Source organism: Salvelinus alpinus, chromosome 4 (assembly GCF_045679555.1).
Source record: "Salvelinus alpinus chromosome 4, SLU_Salpinus.1, whole genome shotgun sequence".
Lineage (NCBI taxonomy): Eukaryota > Metazoa > Chordata > Actinopteri > Salmoniformes > Salmonidae > Salvelinus > Salvelinus alpinus.
The window spans coordinates 20,401,449-20,429,446 of NC_092089.1; the positions used below are offsets into that span (position 1 = coordinate 20,401,449).

The 27,998-nt window shown below is 44.5% G+C and overlaps 1 protein-coding gene across 2 annotated transcripts; it reads left to right on the forward strand.

The window, feature by feature from the left end:
* On the forward strand, positions 1-27,992 carry ptdss1a (phosphatidylserine synthase 1a). 2 transcript variants are annotated; one of them, XM_071395936.1, is made up of 13 exons: positions 1-122; positions 5,226-5,317; positions 5,822-5,866; positions 6,223-6,347; positions 6,807-6,965; positions 7,103-7,254; positions 9,244-9,385; positions 15,557-15,669; positions 15,950-16,015; positions 18,077-18,176; positions 19,715-19,783; positions 22,959-23,019; positions 24,747-27,992. In XM_071395936.1, exons 4-13 carry the CDS (start codon positions 6,294-6,296, stop codon positions 24,839-24,841), a joined length of 1,011 nt encoding a protein of 336 aa, XP_071252037.1. In that variant the 5' UTR covers positions 1-122; positions 5,226-5,317; positions 5,822-5,866; positions 6,223-6,293; the 3' UTR covers positions 24,842-27,992. The 2 variants fall into 2 exon arrangements, with proteins under 2 accessions (XP_071252037.1, XP_071252036.1); XM_071395935.1 differs by lacking the exon at positions 1-122 and adding an exon at positions 3,718-4,143.
* Positions 27,993-27,998: the final 6 nt, after the last annotated feature.

The following is a 27,998-nucleotide window of genomic DNA, read 5'->3' on the forward strand; positions in this document are numbered from 1 at the left end:
CATTTAGAAATTGCTCCCAAGGATAAACCAGACTTGTGGAGGTCTACAATTTTTTTCTGAGGTTTTGGCTGATTTCTTTAGATTTTCCCATGATGTCAAGCAAAGAGGCACTGAGATTGAAGGTAGGCCTTGAAATACATCCACAGTTACACCATCAATTGACTCAAATGATGTCAATTAGCATATCAGAAGCTTCTAAAGCCATGACATCATTTTCTGGAATTTTCCAAGCTGTTTAAAGGCACAGTCAATTTAGTGTATGTAAACTTCTGATCCACTGGAATTGTGATACAGTGAATTATAAGTGAAATAATCTGTCTGTAAACAATTGTTGGAAAAATTACTTGTGTCATGCACAAAGTAGATGTCCTAACCGACTTGCCAAAACTATAGGTTGTTAACAAGAAATTTGTGGAGTGGTGGAAAAACGAGTTTTAATGACTCCAAACTAAGTGTATGTAAACTTCTGACTTCAACTGTATACACGCACCTCTACTCTACTGCTTTTGCCACTACTCAAACGCAATGATATGCATGTACTACTTTACTTGTACGGCACCTCCCGTTTTACAACTTAAGCACTGATCAAATATATTTATTCAAACAAACTTTATGTTCAGTCAGTTCATTTGATGTCTATAAATGATGTATTTGAAGAGTGCAGTAGACTACATTTACATTTGAGTCATTTAGCAGACGCCCTTATCCAGAGCGACATACAGTTAGTGCATTCATCTTAAGACACACTGCATTCTGAAAGTATTCACACTCCTTGAGTTTCTCTACATTTTGTTTTGTTACAGCCTGAATTTAAAATGGATTCAATTGAGATTCGTTTCACTGGCCTACACACAATACCCCCTAATGTTAATATGGAATTAAGTTTTTCTTAATTAATTAATAAAAAAATGAACACCTGGAATTACATTTACATTTAAGTCATTTAGCAGACGCTCTTATCCAGAGCGACTTACAAATTGGAATGTCTTGAGTCAATAAGTATTCAACCCCTTTGTAAAAAGAAGGAAACCTGTACAGAATAAAAATATTCCAAAACATGCATTCTGTTTGCAACAAGGCACTAAAGTAATACTGCAAAAAAAATTGGCAAAGCAATTCACTTTTTTTCATAAATACAAAGTGTTATGTTTGGGGTGAAACCCAATACAGCACATTACTGAGTACCACTTTTCATATTTCCAAGCATAGTGGTGGCTGTGTATCATTTCATTTTGGTGAGACTGAGAAGTAAATGAGCTCTCAGAGAGGAACTATTTCTTTCTACATAATTGAGGTTTGTTTTACCAGAGGTCTGGGGTCTAGGCTTGTTGTGCTGATGCTGTGTCACCTACACCACACTACCCGGAGTGGCGCCTGAGAAGCACAACACTCAGGCCTCTGGGGAGTTAGCAGGGTGCGTGTGAGGTTCCACAAAAGAGAAGTTTCAAAACAGCTCAACAGCTTGTGGACACCAAGGAACTTTAACCGGTGCCCCCGCACATTGACTCTGTACCGGCACCCCCTGTATATAGCCTCCACATTGACTCTGTACCGGCACCCCCTGTATATAGCCTCGCTACTGTTACTTTACTGCTGCTCTTTAATTATTTGTTACTTTTATTTTTTACTTATCTATTTTTTACTTAACACTTATTTTTCTTAAATCTGCATTGTTGGTTAAGGGCTTGTAAGTAAGCATTTCACTGTAAGATCTACACCTGTTGTAATCGGCGCATGTGACAAATACAATTTGATTTGATTTGATGTTTGTAATCGTTAAGGACTGGGGAGTTTTTCAGGATACAAAATACATGGAATGGAGCTAAGCCCAGGCAACATCCCAGAGCTAATCAGTAAAGTCAGAGCTACTAGGGGAAAGTCAAGTGTTAGTTCACGACAGGCATTTTGGGGGGGCGGAGGGGGGGCGCTGTGGGATTATTTAAGATACTCTTTGAAGAGGTAGGGTTTCAGATGTTTTCAGAAGATTGGCAGGGACTCTGCTGTCCTAACTTCAGGAAGAAGATGGACAGGGACTCTGCTGTCCTAACTTCAGGAAGAAGATGGACAGGGACTCTGCTGTCCTAACTTCAGGAAGAAGATGGGCAGGGACTCTGCTGTCCTAACTTCAGGAAGAAGATGGGCAGGGACTCTGCTGTCCTAACTTCAGGAAGAAGATGGGCAGGGACTCTGCTGTCCTAACTTCAGGAAGAAGATGGGCAGGGACTCTGCTGTCCTAACTTCAGGAAGAAGATGGACAGGGACTCTGCTGTCCTAACTTCAGGAAGAAGATGGGCAGGGACTCTGCTGTCCTAACTTCAGGAAGAAGATGGGCAGGGACTCTGCTGTCCTAACTTCAGGAAGAAGATGGGCAGGGACTCTGCTGTCCTAACTTCAGGAAGAAGATGGACAGGGACTCTGCTGTCCTAACTTCAGGAAGAAGATGGGCAGGGACTCTGCTGTCCTAACTTCAGGAAGAAGATGGGTAGGGACTCTGCTGTCCTAACTTCAGGAAGAAAATGGGCAGGGACTCTGCTGTCCTAACTTCAAGGGGAAGCTGGTTCTACTATTGTGGTCCCAGGATAGAGAAGTGCTTTGACTGGGCTGAGACTATTTTGTTTCTGATAGGCTTTATCAAGCCCTAAAAGTCACCACTTGAGGGTGTCAGAGGCACAGAAACAGATACCATTAGGCTATGTGCAAAAATACCAGACTGTGGGGCAATAGAGTCATTATGATGTTTAGTTGGTAAACAAGAGACCATTAGTCAAGTTGACAGTAGACAGTAGTGATGCGGGAAATAATCCACACAGTTACATATCAGGATACTATTTTTGACAATATATCGTATCATTTTGACATTTTTGCAATATTATTTTTGCTGTAGTTGGCTGTACCTGCTCCAAAACTCCAGTATGTTTCCTTCATAGCTTGTTCTCCATCTTCTTTTTAAACAGGAAGACAATTGGTTTTCAGCACTTTTATTTCATGACTGATCAAAACTTGTCTTCTCATGGCTCTTTTTAATTTTTATTTGACCGTTATTTAACTAGGCAAGCCAGTTAAGAACAAATTCTTATTTATGAGGAGTTTATTTATAGAGTGTGACTATCTTTATTGGTTTTTATAGCTTACAGTTTATTTGCAGTTAGTCAGCACCTCTACACTAAATCATTTCTCTGGGTGTTCGCACCAAAGTTATCGAGATAATATCTTATCGTGACATCCCTGGCGATTCCCAGCCTTAGTGGACAGTATAATAACTTTGTTTTATTCTATTCTGTTCTATTCTATTATTATAATGTCCATGCTGATGGTTTTTCATACATTATGTGAAGCCCTAACAGAGAATGATAATGATATCCATTTTACTAATGCAGTGATTTGATGACGATCTCTCCCACTTCTCAGAAAACTAATGTAGGTTGGGAATAATGTAGGTTAGGACACTCATGACGTCAATGCTTGTCGTTGGAAAATATGAATATAACTTTTTGCCCTCCTGTGACATGAACGTAAATAACCTCACGCGGTGTGGAACTGACCTTGGTTTACCCATAGAAATATAATCCATTCTATTTATGTGGGTTTGCCTTGGTGGTTTACAAACGTTAAGAAAATAGCGCGTGATTGAGCTCATAAACTGAACCCTTCGGCTTTCCATAGTGGTACTCCCCTAGACTTACAAACCAATCAAAAAAATCGAGAGTTTCTTTTCCCCTAATACGTTTCAGAAAATTTAACCCGTGATGTTCGCACTCGCAAGAAGGCAGCAGTTCATGCTTGACTCTGTTTTTCTTTAGGTTGTGCTGTTGCGCACATATTTAACAGACGTGCGTCTGGTCGTTTTGGTCTTTACTCATGGACAACATGAATCATTAATTTCGCTGAACGTCTAAATGTCAATCTAAAGGAGCCCGCAGGAGGTGAAGCGGATTCCTCTGGTCGCCCTCCCTCAATTATGGCGTCCGGATATGGGTACGAATCGCGGACCATAGGCAAAGATGATGTGAACTACAGGATGCATTTCCGTATGATCAACGAGCAGCAAGTGGAGGATATTACACTGGACTTTTTCTATAAGCCGCACACAATAACACTGTTAACATGCACAGTGCTCAGCTTGATGTATTTCGCATTTACAAGGCAAGTAGAGTGGCTAGCCAGTTAACTACCGGTAGTTAACATTAGCTAGCTATATGCTAACGATATTGACTGGGCCAACTGCCAGAGCAGCTAAGTGTTTGTTTATGCAGTCAAAAAGTAATTAAGTTCGCTAGTATTTCCGACAATTGACATGTGTAACTAAGGTCTTTCGATGAAGTAGTTAGCTAGCTTAAGTTCTCTGGTGCGGGACTGACCATCTGGCTCCTCGCTCTCGTCTCGAATGAAGGGGAATGTTTAATTTGTTTGGTTACGATGTAGTAAGTGGGCTGATTATTTGCTATTTGTAGCTACATTGTGGCAACGTGCCACGTTTGTATCTTTTCTATACTGTGGGGAAGGATCTCCCTTCCTGGTTTTTGGTGGTCCATTTTTATCTGCAAGACGCATCTAGCCATTTCTTACATCATGGGTGCGTTCAGTTCTATTGAACATTTGCTACGTTGCGGAACCGTTTGCATTGAACGTTCTTGAACAGTCTTTGAGGTACTTTTGCGCCGTTTGTTGGGTGTGGCAGGCTGTGGTTGAAGCAATGAGTTACGTATTTAAAGGAGCGCGGTGCATTTTGAACTCACAACCCAACCTCTCCCGTTTTTCAACTGGTCGTTCGTACAGCACCGTTTCCACTACGTTTTTGCGTACTGAACGCAGCCCATGATGCACATTTTGTCTGTGTCCAAATGCATCCTATTCCATATAGCGCCCTGGTCAAAAGTATTTCACTATGTGGAATGGGATGCCATTTGGGACAAATCCCTTATCTGCTGCTCTCATCAAGTGGTTTATCCCCAATAACCAAATGGAATGGGGGGTGTCAGGAGTAGGTCAATCGGCACTGATGCGTGAATTATAATATCATTTCAGCCCTCTCACTGATCTTTAATAAGTGTGATTGAAGGAGAGCACAGTACAGCAGGCTATGTGGGGATAGAGGTGGGAATAGAATTTGGGTTTCAAACCCACCTGTGCATCAGTTTTATAACTGTTTTCATCTCACTGACTCTGAAATGTCTTAATGCTGGTTTTGGTTTGTGTTAATAATCCTTGCCTTTTTGTTATGTTAGGGATGAGTCAAACGAAAACGCTAACTTGTGGGTGGGCCTCATCCTGGTCATCTCCTTCTTCCTGGTCATCAGTGTTCTGGCCTTCCCTAACGGTAAGGACAAGGTTGTCCAAGCTGCTTCTGACATCAAATGGCACCCTTTTCCCTATATAGTGCACTACTTTAGACCTGGGCTCTGGTCAAAAGTAGTGCACTAAATAGGGAATAGGGTGCTAGTGTAACTGGTGTGAAATGGCTAGCTAGTGCGCGCTAGTAGCGTTTGAAACGGTGATGTCACTCGCTCTGAGATCTTGAAGTAGTTGTTACCCTTACTCTGCAAGGGCCACGGCTTTTGTGGAGTGATGGGTAACGATGCTTCGAGGGTGACTTGTCTGTGTTGAGGGTCCCTGGTTCAATCCCAGGTTGGGGTGAGGAGAGGGACGGAAGTAACTCTGTTACACCAGGTCCTGGTAATAAAGTTGTGCTGGTGCAACAGTAATATGTTGAGATAAAACGTTGTATGTGTCAGACATCTCTACATGTCATTGTACCAGCCTTGTAACTCTTAAGTGTGGATGAAGTTGTTGATTCAATATTTTTTGACACATCTCTCTCTAGGACCATTTACCAGACCACATCCGGCGATATGGCGAATAGTTTTCGGTGAGTGACATTAAGTGACAAATATAACAATCCCTTTTTTTGTATAGGCCTAGCTACCATTCCAGTTCACTTTGAATGAGCTTAACCATGAATTATCCACCTAATTCATCAGAGTTGGTACTCTCTAGGTTTCTATATAGGTTCCTTCCTTCTAGGGAGTGTTTCCTGGCCACTGTGCTTCTGCTTCGGTTGCTCTACTTTCTGACAAATGTTGATGTAAAAAGTTGCTGAAACTAGTTCTGCCCTGATTGAATGAGATTCTGCCTAATCTGTTATTGCTCTGTTATCGTCAGGCGTGAGTGTGCTGTACTTCCTGTTCCTGGTGATCTGACATCTCCCTGTTATGGTCTGGTCAGGTCTGAGTGTGCTGTACTTCCTGTTCCTGGTGTTCATCATCTTCCTAAACTGGGAGCAGGTGAAGAACGTCATGTACTGGCTGGACCCCAACCTGCGCTACGCCACCCGGGAGGCTGACATCATGGTGAGTAAGCAGCAGCCTTGCTCTCCTATCAGTCTCTGTGGGTGCATCCCAACTCACCCTGTTCCCTATAGAGTGCACTACTTTTCACTAGGTCAAAAGTAGTGCACTATAATAGGGGAATAGAGTGCCATTTGGGACGCACCCTTTCTTTACTATCAGTTTGATCTCTTAGCTATCAGTGTCTTTGTTAGCACATTGACCTCGGCTACTTCCTGATTCTCCACCTGAGCTGCACACTTCCCGTCATGCCTTTTAACAATTGTGAAACTCCCTCAAGCCAATACTTACACCAATCCAATGCTTTTAATCCATGATGGGAAGTGTGCAAGTCCACACTTTGGGGAAAAGGGTGTAGAAACAGGATACAGCCCTCTTCTAGCACCAACACTCACTTCCTCATGCTCTTGTTCTGATTGGCTGTTGTTGATGTCGTCTCTGGCTGCTGTGCTCTGCTTGTAGGAGTATGCAGTGAACTGTCACGTGATCACCTGGGAGCGAATCCTGAGCCACTTTGACATATTTGCCTTCAGCCACTTCTGGGGCTGGGGCATGAAGGCCCTGCTCATCCGCAGCTACGGCCTCTGTTGGACCATCAGCATCACCTGGGAGCTCACTGAGGTACACACACACCCCAAAGCACGAACACACACAAACACCAAATGTCAGAACATTTGGTTAGGAGAGTGTCAGAGAAGGAGTTTAGGAGAGGTATAAATGATTACTCTTCTTCTCCCTCTTTTCCTCATCCTCCTCAGCTGTTCTTCATGCACCTGCTGCCTAACTTTGCTGAGTGCTGGTGGGACCAGCTGATCCTGGACATCCTGTTGTGTAATGGAGGAGGCATCTGGATGGGTATGACTGTCTGTCGCTTCCTGGAGATGAGGACCTACCACTGGGCCTCCATCAAGTAGGTACCCATAACCCTGTCACTGGGCCTCCATCAAGTAGATACCCATAACCCTACCACTGGGCCTCCATCAAGTAGGTACCCATAACCCTGTCACTGGGCCTCCATCAAGTAGATACCCATAACCCTACCACTGGGCCTCCATCAAGTAGGTACCCATAACCCTGTCACTGGGCCTCCATCAAGTAGGTACCCATAACCCCACCACTGGGCCTCCATCAAGTAGGTACCCATAACCCTACCACTGGGCCTCCATCAAGTAGGTACCCATAACCCTACCACTGGGCCTCCATCAAGTAGGTACCCATAACCCTACCACTGGGCCTCCATCAAGTAGGTACCCATAACCCTGTCACTGGGCCTCCATCAAGTAGGTACCCATAACCCTGTCACTGGGCCTCCATCAAGTAGGTACCCATAACCCTGTCACTGGGCCTCCATCAAGCAGGTAGTATATATACACAAAAGTATATGGACACCTGCTCATCAAACATCTCATTCCAAAATCATGGGCATAAAAATTTAGTTAGCCCCCCCCCACCCCTTTCTAATATAACAGCCTCCACAATTCTGGGAAGGCTTTCCACTAGATGTTGGAACATTGCTGTGGGCACTTGCTTCCATTCAGCCATGAGCCTTAGTGGGGTCGGGGGCCGTTGCTGAAACAGGAAAGGGCCTTTCCCAAACGTTTGCCACGAAGTTAGGAGCACAGAGTCATCTAGAATGTTATTGTATGCTGTAGCGTTAAGATTTCCCTTCACTGCAACTAAGAGGCCTGAACCATGAAAAACAGACCCAGACAATTATTCTGTCAAACCCAGATTCTTCCATCTGACTGCCAGATGTTGAAGAGTGATTCATCACTCTAGAGAACACGTTTCCACTTTTCCAGAGTCCAATGGTGGAGAGCTTTACACTACTCTAGCCGAAGCTTGGCGTTGCGCATGGTGATCTTAGGTTTGTGTGCAGCAGCTCGGCCATGGAAACCCATTTCATGAAGCTCGCGATGAACAGTTCTTGTGCTGACGTTGTTTCCAGAGGCAGTTTGGAACTCGTTGTGAGTGTTACAACCGAGGACAGACGATTTTTACGCGCTTCAGCACTCGGCGGTCCTGTTCTGTGAGCTTGTGTGGCCTACCACTTCATGGCTGAGACATTGTTGCTCCTAGATGTTTCCACTTCACAATAACAGCACTTAAAGTTGACCGGGGCAGCTCTAGCAGGGCAGAAATTTGACGAACTGACTTGTTGGAAAGGTGGCATCCTATGACGGTGCCACGTTGATAGTCACTGAGCTCTTCAGTACGGGTCATTCTACTGCCAATGTTTGTCTATGGAGATTGTATGGCTGTGTGCTCGATTTTATATACAGGTCAGCAAACAGGTATAGCTGAAATTGCCGAATCCACAAATTTGAAGGGGTGTCCACATACTTTTGGATATGTAGTGTAGGTCCTCCAAGCCCTACCACTGGGCCTCCATGTAGGTCCCCTCCCTCCCTCACTTTACTGGCTGTGTCACAATTGGCACCCTTTTCCCTGTATAGAGCAGTTATTTTGACCAGGGCCCTGCAATAGCGTCCTGTCCAGGGGGTGTACTTGTTTGTCCAGCTGCCTCATGCTACCTAAACAGGAGATCTGCTTCTGCCCTATGGGCCGTTCTGGCTCAGACAAGGCTACTTACTGTATCTAGGGAATAGAGTGACATTTGTCTACGTCTCAGAAACAAAACCGTATGGAAATTGACTTCCTATATTTTTTACATTGACCTTTTAGTCATTTATCAGACTCTCTGATCCAGAGCCACTTACAGTTTAGCTTTCATTTAGTATTATCATGCCCGTTGCCTGGTAACGAGGTGGACCTGAATGATTTATGTAATGGCATTGTTTTCATCCTAGTTAGCTGTGTGTTACTTATCTTTTTGTATGTCTATTCACAAGCCTTGTTAACTCTTCTGCCGTGTGTGTGTCTCTCTCTACCTGTCCAGGGACATCCACACCACGACAGGGAAGATCAAACGTGCTGCGCTCCAGTTCACCCCGGCTAGCTGGACCTACGTCCGTTGGTTTGACCCCAAGTCTTCCCTGCAGCGCGTCACCGGGGTCTACCTCTTCATGATCATCTGGCAGGTATGTTCCTGGGTTCAAACGTACAACTGGTATTCTATTTCTAATGCACCACGTCCAATAACACCCTATAGTGCACTACTTTAGGGCCCTGGTCAAAGTCTATCTGACCTGACAGCACTAGGTATATGGGGAGTTCTGCCTGATGGGTTAGCAGTTAGCACTAGGTATATGGGGAGTTCTGCCTGATGGGTTAGCAGTTAGCACTAGGTATATGCGGAGTTCTGGCCTGACAGGGTTTAGCGGTTAGCACTAGGTATATGGGGAGTTCTGGCCTGACAGGGTTTAGCGGTTAGCACTAGGTATATGCAGAGTTCTGCCTGACGGGTTAGCAGTTAGCACTAGGTATATGCTGAGTTCTGCCTGACGGGTTAGCAGTTAGCACTAGGTATATGCAGAGTTCTGCCTGACGGGTTAGCAGTTAGCACTAGGTATATGCAGAGTTCTGCCTGACGGGTTAGCAGTTAGCACTAGGTATATGCTGAGTTCTGGCCTGACAGGGTTTAGCGGTTAGCACTAGATATATGGGGAGTTCTGGCCTGACGGGTTAGCGGTTAGCACTAGATATATGGGGAGTTCTGGCCTGACGGGTTAGCGGTTAGCACTAGGTATATGGGGAGTTCTGTCTGATGGGTTACCGGTTAGCACTAGGTATATGGGGAGTTCTGTTTGATGGGTTACCAGTTAGCACTAGGTATATGGGGAGTTCTGTCTGATGGGTTACCAGTTAGCACTAGGTATATGGGGAGTTCTGCCTGATGGGTTACCAGTTAGCACTAGGTATATGGGGAGTTCTGCCTGATGGGTTACCAGTTAGCACTAGGTATATGGGGAGTTCTGCCTGATGGGTTACCAGTTAGCACTAGGTATATGGGGAGTTCTGCCTGATGGGTTACCAGTTAGCACTAGGTATATGGGGAGTTCTGGCCTGACAGGGGTTAGCAGTTAGCATTAGATATATGGGGAGTTCTGCCTGACGGGTTAGCAGTTAGCACTAGGTATATGCTGAGTTCTGGCCTGACAGGGTTTAGCGGTTAGCACTAGATATATGGGGAGTTCTGGCCTGACGGGTTAGCGGTTAGCATTAGGTATATGGGGAGTTCTGTCTGACGGGTTAGCGGTTAGCACTAGGTATATGGGGAGTTCTGTCTGACAGGTTAGCAGTTAACACTAGGTATATGGGGAGTTCTGCCTGATGGGTTACCAGTTAGCACTAGGTATATGGGGAGTTCTGGCCTGACAGGGGTTAGCAGTTAGCATTAGATATATGGGGAGTTCTGGCCTGACAGGGGTTAGCGGTTAGCACAAGGTATATGCGGAGTTCTGCCTGACGGGTTAGCAGTTAGCACTAGGTATATGCTGAGTTCTGGCCTGACAGGGTTTAGCGGTTAGCACTAGATATATGGGGAGTTCTGGCCTGACGGGTTAGCGGTTAGCATTAGGTATATGGGGAGTTCTGTCTGACGGGTTAGCGGTTAGCACTAGGTATATGGGGAGTTCTGTCTGACAGGTTAGCAGTTAACACTAGGTATATGCGGAGTTCTGCCTGACGGGTTAGCAGTTAGCACTAGGTATATGCGGAGTTCTGGCCTGACGGGTTAGCGGTTAGCATTAGGTATATGGGGACTTCTGTCTGACGGGTTAGCGGTTAGCACGCTCTGGGGCTGCTGGCCTGAGGGGTTAGGGTTGGCCTAGGTATGCCTGACAGGGGTTAGCAGTTAGCATTAGATATATGGGGAGTTCTGGCCTGACAGGGGTTAGCGGTTAGCACAAGGTATATGCGGAGTTCTGCCTGACGGGTTAGCAGTTAGCACTAGGTATATGCTGAGTTCTGGCCTGACAGGGTTTAGCGGTTAGCACTAGATATATGGGGAGTTCTGGCCTGACGGGTTAGCGGTTAGCATTAGGTATATGGGGAGTTCTGTCTGACGGGTTAGCGGTTAGCACTAGGTATATGGGGAGTTCTGTCTGACAGGTTAGCAGTTAACACTAGGTATATGCGGAGTTCTGCCTGACGGGTTAGCAGTTAGCACTAGGTATATGCGGAGTTCTGGCCTGACGGGTTAGCGGTTAGCATTAGGTATATGGGGACTTCTGTCTGACGGGTTAGCGGTTAGCACTAGGTATATGGGGAGTTCTGGCCTGACAGGGGTTAGCGGTTAGCACTAGGTATATCGGGAGTTCTGGCCTGACAGGGGTTAGCGGTTAGCACTAGGTATATCGGGAGTTCTGGCCTGACAGGGGTTAGCGGTTAGCACTAGGTATATGGGGAGTTCTGCCTGACAGGGGTTAGCGGTTAGCACTAGGTATATGGGAGTTCTGCCTGACAGGGGTTAGCGGTTAGCACTAGGTATATGGGGAGTTCTGCCTCACAGGGGTTAGCGGTTAGCACTAGGTATATGGGGAGTTCTGCCTGACAGGGGTTAGCAGTTAGCACTAGGTATATGGTATATTCCATTGCAAAAATGGTTTTGCTACGGTGTTCCCTAATGAATATGACCCTGGGTTAATGACGGAAAGCAGTGGAGTTTATTCAGTGCTTCACCATCTATCCATCCACCCCACGGTGTGGTGGGGCGCTGTCCCACGTCCAGAAACTGTCCACCCAGTCACATGTCATCCGGCTAGTTTTTCACTCTTTAAGTAATGAGTTTTCAATGAGAACATGCCAGGCAGAACTCCCCATATACAGTTCCAGTCAAAAGTTTGGACACACCTACTCATTCCAGGGTTTCTTTTATAATACTATTTTCTGCATTGTAGGATGCAAAGCTGTCAAGGCAAATGGTGGCTACTTTGAAGAATCTCAAATATAAAATACTTACTGCGTGATTCCGTATGTGTTATTGCATAGTTTTGATGTCTTCACTACAATGCAGAAAATAGTAAAAATACAGAAAAGCCCTGGAATGAGGAGGTGTGTCCAAACTTCTGACTGGTACTGTATAGAAGGTACTGGTACTGTATAGATGGTACTGGTACTGTATAGATGGTACTGGTACTGTATAGATGGAACAACACTGGTACTGTATAGATGGTACTGTATAGATGGAACAACACTGGTACTGTATAGATGGTACTGGTACTGTATAGATGGTACTGGTACTGTATAGATGGAACAACACTGGTACTGTATAGATGGTACTGTATAGATGGAACAACACTGGTACTGTATAGATGGTACTGGTACTGTATAGATGGTACTGGTACTGTATAGATGGTACTGTACTGAATAGATGGTACTGTACTGTATAGATGGTACTGTATAGATGGTACTGTATAGATGGTACTGTATAGATGGTACTGTATAGATGGTACTGTATAGATGGTACTGGTACTGTATAGATGGTACTGTATAGATGGTACTGTATAGAAGGTACAACACTGGTACTGTATAGATGGTACTGTATAGATGGTACTGTATAGATGGTACTGTATAGATGGTACTGGTACTGTATAGATGGTACTGTATAGATGGTACTGTATAGAAGGTACAACACTGGTACTGTATAGATGGTACTGTACTGTATAGATGGTACTGTATAGATGGTACTGTATAGAAGGTACAACACTGGTACTGTATAGATGGTACTGTATAGATGGTACTGTATAGATGGTACTGTATAGAAGGTACACCACTGGTACTGTATAGATGGTACTGTATAGATGGTACTGGTACTGTATAGATGGTACTGGTACTGTATAGATGGTACTGTATAGATGGTACTGTATAGATGGTACTGTATAGAAGGTACAACACTGGTACTGTATAGATGGTACTGTATAGATGGTACTGTATAGAAGGTACAACACTGGTACTGTATAGAAGGTACACCACTGGTACTGTATAGATGGTACTGTATAGATGGTACTGTATAGATGGTACAACACTGGTACTGTATAGATGGTACTGTATAGATGGTACAACACTGGTACTGTATAGATGGTACTGTATAGATGGTACTGTATAGATGGTACAACACTGGTACTGTATAGATGGTACTGTATAGATGGTACTGTATAGAAGGTACTGTATAGAAGGTACTGTATAGAAGGTACTGTATAGAAGGTACTGTATAGATGGTACAACACTGGTACTGTATAGATGGTACTGTATAGATGGTACTGTATAGATGGTACAACACTGGTACTGTATAGATGGTACTGTATAGATGGTACTGTATAGATGGTACAACACTGGTACTGTATAGATGGTACTGTATAGATGGTACTGTATAGATGGTACAACACTGGTACTGTATAGATGGTACTCTATAGATGGTACTGTATAGATGGTACAACACTGGTACTGTATAGATGGTACTGTATAGATGGTACTGTATAGATGGTACAACACTGGTACTGTATAGATGGTACTGTATAGATGGTACTGTATAGATGGTACTGTATAGATGGTACTGTATAGATGGTACAACACTGGTACTGTATAGATGGTACTGTATAGATGGTACTGTATAGATGGTACAACACTGGTACTGTATAGATGGTACTGTATAGATGGTACTGTATAGATGGTTCTGTATAGATGGTACTGTATAATGGGTATTCTGCCTGGCATGTTCTTATTGAAAACTCATTACTTAAAGTGAAAAACTAGGTGGATGACATGTGACTGGGTGGAGAGTTTCTGTACGAGGACAGCGCCCCACCACACCGTGGGGGGGGATGGAAAGATGTTGAACTTGAATAAGTTCCAGTGCTTTCCATCATTAACCCATGGTCATATTCATTTTTCTGAACACTGTAGCAAAACCATTTTTGCAATGGAAAATGAAAATGAGCATTTCTTGTTGGAAAAGTTCTAGAAGTCCCTCCCTGTTTTAGTCCGTTGTCTTCTATTTGTTGCCAATGAATACAATCCAGGTCCCAGCCAGAGAGCCCCCCCATAGCTGCCAATACTCCTTCACCCCCCCTCCCCCCTTATCCTCAATACTGGCTGCCATGGCGATGAAAAGCTGAGTAGCTTCTCTGCTTTTTGTGTGGCGGTGAAATGGACTAGTCTTTCTCTCCTCTCCCTCCCTCTCTGTCTCCCGTTCCCAACACGCTGGGGGCTTGAAATAGTAATTACCCAGTCTTTGAGATTATCTTGGAGAGAGGGAGAGAGGGAGAGAGGGAGAGTAGCAGCTACAGTTTAGCTGCGTTCTCTCCAGAGGGCCTCTAGACAGGCTCAGGGCCAAATAAGACTCTCTCTACACTGAGAGACACACACACAGGCTCAGGGCCAAATGACAGCGTGTTGAGACAGTCTGGTTCCAGTCTCTTCATTATGCTGTACTGTGGATGATGAGAAGCGCAGGGTCAAACTGAGTGGGTGGGTCCAAATGTTGACATGGTTCACTGTTCTAGTTTGTATTGCATAGCTAGGTTATGTATTCTACTTCCTCATTTGGGAGGTAGAGAGAGAGAGGAGTTAGTTGGGGCGGCAGGTAGCCTAGTGGTTAGAGCATTGGGCCAGTAACCAAAAGGTTGCTAGATCGAATCCCCGAGCTGACAAGGTAAAAATCTGTCGTTCTGCCCCTGAACAAGGAAGTTAACCCACTGTTCCTAGGCCGTCATTGTAAATAAGAATTTGTTCTTAACGGACTTCCCTAGTTAAATTACAAAAAAATGTAATAATTTGTGGCTGTATTCAGTGTGATTGAAATGCGTCAGGGCTCGACGCTGACCTTTACAAGGAGCACTGGTGCCTAGGTTGAGCAAGGTAGGCACACACCAAGACATTTAGGAGCACAATGAAAATGATTTGATCTAATAAAGCTAGAATCCTTCAAGTGCTCCTAAATTAATATTCGAGGTCGCACAGTAACATATTTAATTGCATATGTGAGTAAAATGGTGGCTGGGGGGGAGCTCTGTAGAGCCCTGTGTGGGGGGGGGGGGAGCTCTGTAGAGCCCTGTGTGGGGGGGGGGGGGGGGGGGGTGCTCTGTAGAGCCCTGTGTGTGGGGGGGGGAGCTCTGTAGAGCCCTGTGTGGGGGGGGGGAGCTCTGTAGAACCCTGTGTGGGGGGGGGAGCTCTGTAGAGCCCTGTGTGTGGGGGGGGGGGAGCTCTGTAGAGCCCTGTGGGGGGGGGGGGGGAGCTCTGTAGAGCCCTGTGGGGGGGGTGGCTTTGTGATGGTGGCTGTGATAACTCTCTCTCTCTCTGTTTCTCCATAGCTGACAGAGTTGAACACATTCTTCCTGAAGCACATATTTGTGTTCCCGGCGTGCCACGCCCTCAGCTGGTGTCGGATCCTCTTCATCGGCATCATCACAGCTCCCACCGTGAGGTAGGACCCCTCGCCTGGGCTGATCTCCTGCCCCCCCCCCCTCTCCTCTGCCCCCCCTTCTCTCCCAATTTGCACCCCTTCTGCACCAGTCTTTAGAAAAGTAATCAGTCATAGCGTCAGTGTTTGTCCAACATCAGAGTTCTTCTTCCATCTCAACATGTCTAGAGTTGATGGCTATGAGAGGACAGCTCTCTGTCTGTGGTAAACTGGGTCACATGTCTGTCTTTCCATCCTGTATTTGTCCTGACCGGTTGTGGTGTTTTCTCCCCGTGTTTTTCAGGCAGTACTATGCCTACCTCACAGACACGCAGTGTAAGCGTGTTGGGACGCAGTGCTGGGTGTTTGGGTGAGTGATATTTCATTAGCTACTACCATGACAACAGTAGATGACGTCTGAGGAGATAAAGCTGTATACTCTGCTGTCTGTGTTCTCCACCATTAAACTACAATACACATTTCCGTCTGCAGTAGCCAGCCGTCAGGTCGATGATTTACCTTCAGTCAACAACAGGGCTCTTTGTCGGTGTGGGTTCTACCGCTGGGCTGTGTGTTTCTATGTAAACTGTAGCCGTGGTTCTACCGCTGGGCTGTGTGTTTCTATGTAAACTGTAGCCGTGGTTCTACGCTGGGCTGTGTGTTTCTATGTAAACTGTAGCCGTGGTTCTACGCTGGGCTGTGTGTTTCTATGTAAACTGTAGCCGTGGTTCTACGCTGGGCTGTGTGTTTCTATGTAAACTGTAGCCGTGGTTCTACCGCTGGGCTGTGTGTTTCTATGTAAACTGTAGCCGTGGTTCTACCGCTGGGCTGTGTGTTTCTATGTAAACTGTAGCCGTGGTTCTACCGCTGGGCTGTGTGTTTCTATGTAAACTGTAGCCGTGGTTCTACCGCTGGGCTGTGTGTTTCTATGTAAACTGTAGCCGTGGTTCTACCGCTGGGCTGTGTGTTTCTATGTAAACTGTAGCCGTGTGAGGGTGAAGACATGGGGGATGGAGGCTAATGTCAACGCACCTTCAACAGCCTGGAGGACTGACAAACTCTAGCTGGTTAGGGCTGTACGTACAAACACACACACACACACACACACAGTCTGGCAGTGAAGCACTACAAAACAATGGCCTCCATTATCCCCCAGCTAAACCCTGAGTATTAAAGACTGGCTGTATTAAAGTCATTACTGAGACACATGATTTAGGAGTGTGTAGGGTAGAATACTCTATAATACTGCAATCACTAAGTCAGTAGATGTGTATTCTGACTGTTATTTATGTTTAGATATACATACACTTCTCTAAATCAAACTTTATCTGTCACATGTGCTGAATACAACAGGTGTAGACCTTACTGTGAAATGCTTACTTACAAGCCCTTAACCAACAATGCAGTTTAAAAAAAAAGTTAAGAAAATATTTACTAAATAAACTAAAGTAACACAATAAAATAACAATAACGAGGCTATATACAGGGAGTACCGGTACAGAGTTAATGTGTGGGGGTACAAGTTAGTCGAGGTCATTTGTACATGTAGGTAGGGGTAAAGTGACTATGCATAGATAATAAACAGCGAGTAGCAGCAGTGTAAAAACAAAGGAGGGGGGGGGGGGGGGTGTCAGTGTAAATAGTTCAGGGGCCATTTGATTCATTGTTCAGCAGTCTTATGGCTTGGGGGGTAGATTCTGTTAAGGGGCCTTTTGGACCTAGACTTGGCACTCCGGTACCGCTCACCGTGCAGTAGCAGAGAGAACAGTCTATGACTTGGGTGACTGGAGTCTTTGACACATTTTAGGGACTTCCTCTGACGACGCCTAGTATAAAGGTCCTGGATGGCAGGAAGCATGACCCCAGTGATGTACTGGGCCGTACGCACTACCCTCTGTGTGTATATTCTAGTGTTTTGCCATGTATAGGGAAATAAGGGATCGTAGAAACTTTTGTAGACAAAACATTTGTGAAATGTGATCTTATAATCCCCCCCCCCATTATATCCCATTAAAATGTGGTCTATCATGTTTCCATTGTGCGTGTGCATGTGTACTGTTGTCAGTGTTTATTTAGGTTAGATCTAACTTAATCCCTCCAGCTCCCACTAGAGTAAAGGCTGTTGGCAATGTTAACATCTGACCATGTAGATGGACTGGTTTCATGTTTCCATGGGCCTCAGCTTACCTCTCGCTCTGCCTCTCTCACCCCTCACCCTCCTCTCCCTCACTCTGTCATGTCACCACCCAGCCGGGTGACAGGTGTCATAGGGTGCATCCCAACAGGTACCCTATTCCCTTTATAGTGCACTACTTTAGACCAGGTGATCCACCATGGAGGGAATAGGGAGCCATTTGGGACACAGCTATAGCTGGCTGATTTCCCAGCAGCCTTAGCTGTAGTGTGTGACGTGTGTTTGTTGACATCACAGGGCCATAGCGTTCCTGGAGGCCTTGGCGTGTATAAAGTTTGGAATGGAGCTGTTCTCCAAGACCCAGGTCCTCTATGTGCTGGTGTGGCTGGTGTGCGTGGTAAGAATGGTCTCCACACAGCTGTCATGTCCATGTAGTTTTACTATGTACATAAACATACCAGTCTCCACACATCTGTCATGTCCATGTAGTTTTACTATGTACATAAACATACCAGTCTCCACACATCTGTCATGTCCATGTAGTTTTACTATGTACATAAACGTACGAGTCTCCACACAGCTGTCATGTCCAAGTAGTTTTACTATGTACATAAACATACCAGTCTCCACACATCTGTCATGTCCATGTAGTTTTACTATGTACATAAACGTACGAGTCTCCACACAGCTGTCATGTCCAAGTGGTTTGTTTATGTACATAAACATACCAGTCTCCACACAGCTGTCATGTCCATGTAGTTTTACTATGTACATAAACGTACCAGTCTCCACACAGCTGTCATGTCCAAGTGGTTTGTTTATGTACATAAATGTACATAAACAAACCAGTCTCCACACAGCTGTCATGTCCAAGTGGTTTGTTTATGTACATGGTAAAACTAGTCTCCACACAGTTGTTCAGTGTCTCTAAAAGTACATATCACTATTTATGTTAGCAGACCAGTCCGTTTCTTGACATAGTTAATGTACCATAAATAGCTTAGTCATCGTTAAGAGCACGTGACTGTTGGACCAACCTACCAGGGCTGTAGTTGTCCTAGTATTAGATGGTGACAGGATAACCTACCAGGGCTGTAGTTGTCCTAGTATTAGATGGTGACAGGATAACCTACCAGGGCTGTAGTTGTCCTAGTATTAGATGGTGACAGGATAACCTACCAGGGCTGTAGTTGTCCTAGTATTAGATGGCGACAGGATAACCTACCAGGGCTGTAGTTGTCCTAGTATTAGATGGTGACAGGATAACCTACCAGGGCTGTAGTTGTCCTAGTATTATATGGTGACAGGATAACCTACCAGGGCTGTAGTTGTCCTAGTATTAGATGGTGACAGGATAACCTACCAGGGCTGTAGTTGTCCTAGTATTAGATGGCGACAGGATAACCTACCAGGGCTGTAGTTGTCCTAGTATTAGATGGTGACAGGATAACCTACCAGGGCTGTAGTTGTCCTAGTATTAGATGGTGACAGGGTAACCTACCAGGGCTGTAGTTGTCCTAGTATTAGATGGTGACAGGGTAACCTACCAGGGCTGTAGTTGTCCTAGTATTAGATGGTGACAGGGTAACCTACCAGGGCTGTAGTTGTCCTAGTATTAGATGGTGACAGGGTAACCTACCAGGGCTGTAGTTGTCCTAGTATTTGATGGTGACAGGGTAACCTACCAGGGCTGTAGTTGTCCTAGTATTAGATGGTGACAGGGTAACCTACCAGGGCTGTAGTTGTCCTAGTATTAGATGGTGACAGGGTAACCTACCAGAGCTGTAGTTGTCCTATTCATAGATATGTATATGTATATGTACATTTTTGTATTTTATGTTTTGACTATTGTTTCAATCAATTTCCCTCTAGGATGATAAATCTGAAACTTGACCTTGAACTGACTGGCCTTAACTCTGTCTCCTCTCCTCCCAGGCCTTAATCACATTCCTGTGTCTGTATGGGATGGTGTGGTATGCAGAGATCTATGGCCCCAAAGAGAAGGTATGCTGACATACCAGGCTAGATATGAACTACACTTCGTTGACTACAGGATGGTCCTTCTGCAACCATTCTCCATATACATGCACCTTTATTCATCGCTTAGAACACATCTCCCTGGAACTGTGACTATCCCAGGTCATTTAGAACACATCTCCCTGGAACTGTGACTATCCCAGGTCATTTAGAACACATCTCCCTGGAACTGTGACTATCCCAGGCCATTTAGAACACACCTCCCTGGAACTGTGACTATCCCAGACCATTTAGAACACATCTCCCTGGAACTGTGACTATCCCAGATCATTTAGAACACATCTCCCTGGAACTGTGACTATCCCAGATCATTTAGAACACATCTCCCTGGAACTGTGACTATCCCAGGCCATTTAGAACACACCTCCCTGGAACTGTGACTATCCCAGGCCATTTAGAACACATCTCCCTGGAACTGTGACTATCCCAGACCATTTAGAACACACCTCCCTGGAACTGTGACTATCCCAGGCCATTTAGAACACACCTCCCTGGAACTGTGACTATCCCAGGCCATTTAGAACACATGTCCCTGGAACTGTGACTATCCCAGGTCATTTAGAACACATGTCCCTGGAACTGTGACTATCCCAGGCCATTTAGAACGCATGTCACTGGAACTGTGACTATCCCAGGTCATTTAGAACACATGTCCCTGGAACTGTGACTATCCCAGGCCATTTAGAACACATCTCCCTGGAACTGTGACTATCCCAGGCCATTTAGACAACATGTCCCTGGAACTGTGACTATCCCAGGCCATTTAGAACGCATGTCCCTGGAACTGTGACTATCCCAGACCATTTAGAACACACCTCCCTGGAACTGTGACTATCCCAGGTCATTTAGAACACATGTCCCTGGAACTGTGACTATCCCAGGCCATTTAGACAACATGTCCCTGGAACTGTGACTATCCCAGACCATTTAGAACACACCTCCCTGGAACTGTGACTATCCCAGGTCATTTAGAACACATGTCCCTGGAACTGTGACTATCCCAGGCCATTTAGACAACATGTCCCTGGAACTGTGACTATCCCAGGCCATTTAGAACACATGTCCCTGGAACTGTGACTATCCCAGGCCATTTAGAACGCATGTCCCTGGAACTGTGACTATCCCAGGCCATTTAGAACACATCTCCCTGGAACTGTGACTATCCCAGGCCATTTAGACAACATGTCCCTGGAACTGTGACTATCCCAGGCCATTTAGAACACATGTCCCTGGAACTGTGACTATCCCAGGCCATTTAGAACACATGTCCCTGGAACTGTGACTATCCCAGGCCATTTAGAACGCATGTCCCTGGAACTGTGACTATCCCAGACCATTTAGAACACACCTCCCTGGAACTGTGACTATCCCAGGTCATTTAGAACACATGTCCCTGGAACTGTGACTATCCCAGGTCATTTAGAACACACCTCCCTGGAACTGTGACTATCCCAGGTCATTTAGAACACATGTCCCTGGAACTGTGACTATCCCAGGCCATTTAGACAACATGTCCCTGGAACTGTGACTATCCCAGGTCATTTAGAACACATGTCCCTGGAACTGTGACTATCCCAGGCCATTTAGACAACATGTCCCTGGAACTGTGACTATCCCAGGTCATTTAGAACACACCTCCCTGGAACGGTGACTATCCAAGGTAGTAGTCTTCTAGTTGTCATTGTTCAGCAGCTCTTTATTCTGTAGAAACTGAAAGAGTGCCACCGGTGGACTCTGATAGAGGTGCCGGTTTAGATGGACTGTAGGTGTAACTGTCCTGGTGTCCTTGTTAGAGGACATAGAACGAGCATCAGGAGACAGATAATTACGGATAATCTTGAACAGATCTAAAATAATGATGAGTGAGAAAGTCAGACGCAAAAATATACCCTCAAGACATGCTAACATCTCACCATTACAATAACAGGGGAGGTTAGCATTTTATATCATACCCCCAAGACATGCTAACATCTCACCATTACAATAACAGGGGAGGTTAGCATTTTATATCATACCCCCAAGACATGCTAACCTCTCACCATTACAATAACAGGGGAGGTTAGCATTTTATATCATACCCCCAAGACATGCTAACCTCTCACCATTACAATAACATGGGAGGTTAGCATTTTATATCATACCCCCAAGACACGCTAACCTCTCACCATTACAATAACATGGGAGGTTAGCATTTTATATCATACCCCCAAGACACGCTAACCTCTCACCATTACAATAACATGGGAGGTTAGCATTTTATATCATACCCCCAAGACACGCTAACCTCTCACCATTACAATAACAGGGGAGGTTAGCATTTTATATCATACCCCCAAGACACGCTAACCTCTCACCATTACAATAACAGGGGAGGTTAGCATTTTATTTTTTGTAGGGGGGTTGATATTTGTGCGTCTAATTTAGTTTGCTTAATTGAGCGACTAAGGTCACTGCAAAAACGTCTAAATTAATTACAGATTTCTTGAGTTATCTTCGGTTAATTCTGACTATTTTGAAGCATCTTGAGATGCCGTAGCCAGATGGACAAACGGTAGTATTGCTGTTTTTCAAGCGAAGGTCTTTTTAAGGGAGTATGCGAGCACACTCGTTCAGTTTGCCTTGCCAAGTTTGCTGCGGCTTAAAGTCCCAGGGCCAGAGAGAGGGTTTGAGAGAGTTCTCTGAGAAGTCCTCATAGCCAACTGGAAAGCTTTTCTACAGAAACATTTGTGTAGAATGTTGTTTAACCCTCATTTTTACCGCGCTGTGAATGGCAGTTTCCACACCTGTTGTTTTTAGAGTTCCAACATTAACTAGCTTACTCACTGTGTAGTTTAGTCTTCAGGGAATATGACCTTGTGGTTCATCTATAGAGAATATGACAGGATGTCACAGCTTTTCATCTGTAGATCATTAACCTTGGATTCACTCTAATGACTTTGGCCATGTCCCAAATGGCACCCTACTCCCTATATAACCTAGTGCACTACTTTTCACCAGGACTCTAGTGCACTATACAGTATAGGGGGGAGGATGCCATTTGGGACTCTTGCCTGTGGCTGGATCAGCTGGCTGTTGGCTGTGTAGCGTTCTCTCAGCCATATGTCAGTGACATGTCTGTTCTGACCCCTCCTGTGTTTTACAGAGCTACTCTGAATGTGAGGACAGCAACTACAATGAGGACTTTGTGTCAGAACAAGGGAAAGGTAACTATGGTGTCGATATTCATCCTCTAGTGTTAAACACATGCAGGTGATTATTAATGGGTTTCATATGTAATATGCCATTTTTAGTTATTTATGCCCCCATTGTTGGGTAACTTGAGTTTCATCCAATCTGAGACTGGGAGAGTTGAGTGTAAATATAGTTAGGTAGTAGTCTGACCTCTAGTGGTTGACTGGGAGGGTTTACTGTAAATATAGTTAGGTAGTAGTCTGACCTCTAGTGGTTGACTGGGAGGGTTTACTGTAAATATAGTTAGGTAGTAGTCTGACCTCTAGTGGTTGACTGGGAGGGTTTACTGTAAATATAGTTAGGTAGTAGTCTGACCTAGTGGTTGACTGGGAGGGTTTACTGTAAATATAGTTAGGTAGTAGTCTGACCTCTAGTGGTTGACTGGGAGGGTTTACTGTAAATATAGTTAGGTAGTAGTCTGACCTAGTGGTTGACTGGGAGGGTTTACTGTAAATATAGTTAGGTAGTAGTCTGACCTAGTGGTTGACTGGGAGGGTTTACTGTAAATATAGTTAGGTAGTAGTCTGACCTCTAGTGGTTGACTGGGAGGGTTTACTGTAAATATAGTTGGGTAGTAGTCTGACCTCTAGTGGTTGACTGGGAGGGTTTACTGTAAATATAGTTAGGTAGTAGTCTGACCTCTAGTGGTTGACTGGGAGGGTTTACTGTAAATATAGTTAGGTAGTAGTCTGACCTCTAGTGGTTGACTGGGAGGGTTTACTGTAAATATAGTTGGGTAGTAGTCTGACCTCTAGTGGTTGACTGGGAGGGTTTACTGTAAATATAGTTAGGTAGTAGTCTGACCTCTAGTGGTTGACTGGGAGGGTTTACTGTAAATATAGTTAGGTAGTAGTCTGACTTCTAGTGGTTGACTGGGAGGGTTTACTGTAAATATAGTTAGGTAGTAGTCTGACCTCTAATGGTTGACTGGGAGGGTTTACTGTAAATATAGTTAGGTAGTAGTCTGACCTCTAGTGGTTGACTGGGAGGGTTTACTGTAAATATAGTTAGGTAGTAGTCTGACCTCTAGTGGTTTGATTGGGGAACTTGCCTCTTATCCAATGGAAACACACCTCTATGTTCAACCATCAAAATGTGTCGTCCATTAGAGATGTATTTGCGAATTGTTCAACACAGACACAATATGAACATTAAAACAATGAGAATCTTTCCCTCAATCACTCTGTTCTTTGCCTATTTGTTGTGTATGACTTTATGATGGTGCACTCTCTGTATATTTAGACATCTTGGTTGTGTCGCAAATGGCATCCTCTACAGCAGGGGTGTCAAACTCATTCCACGGAGGGCCTAGTGTCTGCAGGTTTTTGGTTTTTCCTTTCAATAAAGCCCTAGACAACCAGGTGTGGGGAGTTCCTAACTAATTAGTGATGTTAATTCATCAATCAAGTACAAGGGAGGAGCGAAAACCCGCAGACACTCGGCCCCCCGTGGAATGAGTTTGACACCTGTGCTCTACAGTGCACACTACCCATAGGGCTCTGGTCAAAATTAGTGCACTGTATAGGCAATAAGGTGCCATTTAGGATGCAGTCAATATCTTTTTACTGTTTTATATTGTGTGACATCACATTTGATGTGTTTTCTAGATATGTACCAATATGTTCTAGTAAACCTGAACCTGAACCTAATCCTAAACTTAAACCTTATCTAAACCTAATTCTCAACTTAAACCTTGTAGGAGAACTGCATTCTGAGGTTGAGGCTCCTCCCACCAGGCAGCGTGGGCGGAGCTCAGGGAAGAACAAATCCACCAATGGGCTGGGGAAGAAGTAATGCTAGCCCTGCCACTCGGGGTGGAGTCCCGCCCTCTTCTCCTGTCAGAACCCCGGACCACAGAGGAAGAGGTGCATGTTGGGAGAGATGGAAGAGAAAGAAAGGATAGACAACACTTTCCCTGTGCATTTTAATGTAAGGAGAAGCACCCATCCATAAGAGGGGAGAGTGGGCCCAGGTTAGGGGCATGGTCAGTGGACAGGATAGACAGACACCATGTCCATGCAGGGTTGTAGAGGAAGGAGAGAGAGGGGGGGGGGTGTGGCCTATAGATCAGAGAACCACACAGATACCTACTGGTTGTTCACACGAGCTCCTACCTACCCTACTGCTGATCAGTTTGTGTGTGTCTGCGTAAGCATGTGTGTGTGTGGTGGCAATATTGCTTATCCTCAGTCGGAACAGAAGAATGCATGTTCCATTGTACAGGAGTTGGTAAACTACTGTGATTGGAGAACTACGTTTATCCTATACCATATATCTTTCATGTGCTTCAGCCCATAGAATTAGGAATTAGAATGGATATGGACCTTCTTATGGTGGTCTACAGGCTGTCAGCCATTTTGGTCAGGGAGGTGGTCAACCATGGATAAGATATTGTGTAAAATAATGAATTGGAAGAATTTGTCTGCAGTGTATGTTTGTTAGCTAGCTAACCGGACAGCTTTTAGAGGAATGATTCAATTAATTTGTCAAATTAACTGTCAATATGCCAACATTCCATTCAAACAATCCATACCCTGGCTGGTTGGACTTAGGCTAGTACCCTGGCTAGTTGGACTTAGGCTAGTTGTAAATGCAACACGTTGGCTATTGATATAGTATCATAGTGACACTCAGTTTTCCAAGAAAACAACAACAGTTTTGACATTTATGGTCTGTTTACATATATTATAGAGGCTATATCAAAATGTGTATAAAACCTATATAAACTGTATTTATAATTAGGACTATTTTAGATTGATGATTACATTTGACATTTCTGATATCACATGCCTTTTATTTTCCTGTAGAAGTCAAATGAGGATTCTGCCTCGACTGCCATTCATTCCAGTTAGACTGGTTTGGATTTCTCCCTGAACAATATGGCTTCCATTATTCACCCTGTTCTGGAAATGTGAGGGTTTTTGACATAGCCCCCCCCTCCCCTCCCTCCATCAAACTACTGTATGTAAATGGGACCCTATTCTCTATGTAGTGCACTAAGATTGACCAGACCCCAGTCCAATGTACTGCACTAAGAAGACAATAGGGTGCCATTTGGGAAGCAGACGTTATATAGCTGTGTAATATCAGAAGTTGGACTCTCGTGTTGACTACTGTAGGGCTGTTGTTGTTCACCATCGGGCCAACTCTTCATCATCAGTTTCATATTTGTAAGTGTTCACCATTTTTGGTTTGTTTTTATGACTTGAACAAAGAGAGGAATGTGAACAGAGGCTGTATGTATCAAACATCTGAGTAGGAGTGCTGATCTAGGATCAGGTCCCCCACGTCAATGTAATCGTACTCAGTATGCTCTAAAATACTCAAACTGATCCTAGATCTGCACTCTACTGTCAGAGTAGAGATGCTTGGTACATATGGCACCAGGATTTTAATGCAAAGCTGCTTTGGCTTGGAAGGACAGGCGTTTCAGATTTCTTTTTTTTTTTGTGTGTGTTTGACCTCCTGGGTCAAAGAATTGTCTTTGCGCTCCATATAAGCTGTTGACTTCCGTTGTTTTGGAGATGCCGTACATTTACTGTAATGTTTTGTTTTGTTTTGCGTGTTTTGTGAAATCATCGTCATGACCTTTGTGTGATTTATTATGTGTCGTCCCAAATGGCATCATATTCCCTGTATAGTGCACTACCTTTGACCAGAGTCCTATGGGACCTGGTCAAAAAGTAGTGCACTATAAAGGGATTTTGATGCCATTTAGGATACAGCCTTCTTCTCCCTTCACATCCGGGCTGCTGTCTTTTTACAGTAAATGACGAGGCCAGTCGTTCATAGTTGGAGCTTGGTCTGTCTGTGCAGGCAGGTAGCTTTGTTTTACTACGATGGAATAATACGATGGAATCTCGTTCTCACCTTCATGGCATTTTGCATGGCTAAGTGTGGAAATGGATCCGAGTGTCTCGGGAGGGACTGGGGGTATGCTACAGATTTACTACAGTAGTAGTGAAAACAAATGGTCTTTGCGTCAGTGTCACACCACATCAGTAAGCCAGTATTCACAATGTCTTTTTTCAGTGTTGCTGTAAACATTTGTAATTCAACTTCCTTGTGCCTGTATGTATGTAGTTTTGTTCTTTTTTACACTTCACACTTTTTTGCAGTTTGTATTCAGCCTACTACATTTCTCCTTGACTTCTTATTCCAGTGTTCCATTGATGGTTATAAACTGGGTGGTTAGAGTCCTGAATGCTGATTGGCTGACAGCCATGGTATATCAGACCGTATAACACGGGTATGACAAAACATTTATTTTTACTGCTCTAATTACGTTGGTAACCAGTTTATAATAGCAGTAAGGCACCACTGGGGTTTGTGGTATATGGCCAATATACCACGGCTACGGGCTGTGTCCTAGCACTTCGGGTTGCGTCGTGCATAAGAACAGCCCTTAGCCGTGGTATATTGGCCATATACCACACCCCCTCGTGCCTTATTGCTCAAGTAAAGGTTTGTCAGTCACTGGGCCTGGTTAATACTCTTAGAATGCATCCATCCTTCCGCCATAGCTCCCTTAGAGTCGACGCTGTTCTGACATAACTGTGTCTTTTTTAAGCTACTTTTTTGCATAAAAAATTGCATATAATTACTGAGAAATGTGGTTTGATGAATGGAGTTTAGTGATGGCACTCTGAGCTATTATCACCCATCCAGTTGTCAGATAAGTGCATATTTCAAGGGAGGACAGAAGGGTGTATTTTAGAAGTATTCAACCATAGCCATCATCTCCACACACATATTTCTCTCATGTCAATCTCAGACACTGACACTCATCTACAGGTAGCATGGACCAGACTCCCTGGCTGTATAGAATATGGCATGTTGTTTCTGGAATGAAGATGCCATTTTGCCAAAACAATCCCCTCTCGAAAAAGAGACTTGTGTTTTGTTTGTTTTTTCACTCTGAATTAATAAAACTTTATTAAAAATGGTTTGT

Bases quoted from the DNA above. Each gene is read 5' to 3' on its own strand.
- ptdss1a (XM_071395935.1), top strand. From the start codon at position 3,959: ATGGCGTCCGGATATGGGTACGAATCGCGGACCATAGGCAAAGATGAT. The intron at 9,386-15,556 runs GTATGTTCCTGG...GTTTCTCCATAG, and splicing joins TCTTCATGATCATCTGGCAG to CTGACAGAGTTGAACACATT. The intron at 18,177-19,714 runs GTAAGAATGGTC...CTCTCCTCCCAG, and splicing joins TGGTGTGGCTGGTGTGCGTG to GCCTTAATCACATTCCTGTG.